Source organism: Galeopterus variegatus, unplaced genomic scaffold, assembly GCF_000696425.1.
Source record: "Galeopterus variegatus unplaced genomic scaffold, G_variegatus-3.0.2 Scaffold3013, whole genome shotgun sequence".
NCBI lineage: Eukaryota > Metazoa > Chordata > Mammalia > Dermoptera > Cynocephalidae > Galeopterus > Galeopterus variegatus.
Window position 1 is genome coordinate 203252 of NW_007729124.1, and position 1342 is coordinate 204593.

The 1342-nt window shown below is 64.2% G+C and overlaps 1 protein-coding gene across 1 annotated transcript in view; it reads right to left on the minus strand.

The window, feature by feature from the left end:
- The window catches only part of GPC1 (glypican 1), an 8416-nt gene that overhangs the window by 4042 nt on the left and 3032 nt on the right, over positions 1-1342 (minus strand). Inside the window, exons 3-4 of the mRNA XM_008583717.1 lie at positions 1277-1342; positions 375-540 (exon numbers count right to left, since the gene is read on the minus strand). The exon at positions 1277-1342 is cut by the window's right edge and continues 13 nt beyond it. Coding sequence (XP_008581939.1) covers positions 375-540; positions 1277-1342 — 232 coding nt within the window. The remainder of the gene's footprint in view (positions 1-374; positions 541-1276) is intronic.

Genomic DNA, 1342 nt, shown 5'->3' on the forward strand with positions numbered 1-1342 from the left:
ACATGTAAGCCTACCCATGTTAGAGCACATGGACACTGGCTCGTTGCATTAGTATGTGCACGTGCCAGCTCGCACATGTGTTGACATGCATGTGTGCTAATCTGTCCCGTGTCAATGTACATGTGCGTATGTTACAGACACATTGGCATACGTGCACGTTGGGCCACCCACTCAGTGGGGAAGGACAGGGAGCTGTGACCCCACAGGGCTCCCTCCTGGCAGCTGCCCCAAGTCGCATACCACTCAGGATGTTCAAAAGGAATCTCTGCCCTTCAACCCTGTAGCCCTTCCCAGGTCCAGATGCCCCTGAGCCAGGGACCACCCAGCCAGGTGCTCCTGTGACAGGCCGGGCCACTCCGGCCGTGGGGGCTCACCCAGTAGGTTCCTCCACTCAGCGTCCAGGTCGGCCTGGTTGGCGAGGCAGCCCTTGAGCACATTTCGGCAGTAGTCAGGGCAGGGCCGGGCACCGGGAACCCCCAGGCAGTGAGCGCAGTAGACCAGCTTCATGACGGCCCGTGAGCACTCGGGGCCCAGGGGCACCTGGGAAGGGAAGGCAGCCTGAGCCTGGCTACGGAGCCCTGGTGTGCCTGGGGAGCCCCAGTGTGGGAGGCTCTGCATGGAGTTAGAGGTGGTCTCGGATCTACCTCAACTTGCAGTGGGATCCTGCCTGGTCCCAGCCCTCGTGGGAGCCCTTAGTCTCGTGACCACAATGGTCACAGGGACTCACCGTTGTCACTAATCTTCACAGGGAAGCATGAGGACCCACTGGCCATGCAGACGAGGAAAACGAGGCTTGGGGGTAGAGGGTGACTTGCTAAGGACCGCAGCTGGAGGGCGAGGCAGCTTGCACCCACTGAGACTGACCCGCCCCCATCCCCAGGTGGGTCCGGCATGGGCTGCCCAATGGGACGAGGCACCCCACTGGCCCTCCAGCCTCAGGAGCCCCAGGGGTTCCAGCCCCAGCTCTTCTGGTCCCTCCCAACCCTCCCCACTGGGCTCAGCGGCCTGCCCGGACCCTCCAGCCCTTCCCATCCTGCCCTGGAAACAGCCTGGCTGATGATGGGGCTGGGCAGTGGTGGCCAGTCCAGAGCAGAGCTCTCGGCTGCGGCTGTGCTGGCAGCAGGCCCCGCCTGGGCAGCAGCTGATGCAGGAGGGACTGTGGCTGTGGGCCCAGGATCAGGAGGGTGGCACGGAGGCTCAGAGGCATAGGAGGCAGAGTCGGGGGCAGAATGTGGGGGCCTTGAGGGACTTCGGGAGTCTGGGCAGCTGCGCACACCTGGGCCACCTTCCGGACCACCTCGCCGGCCACACCCAGGCCCTGCACAAAGGTGCGCGCCGCCAC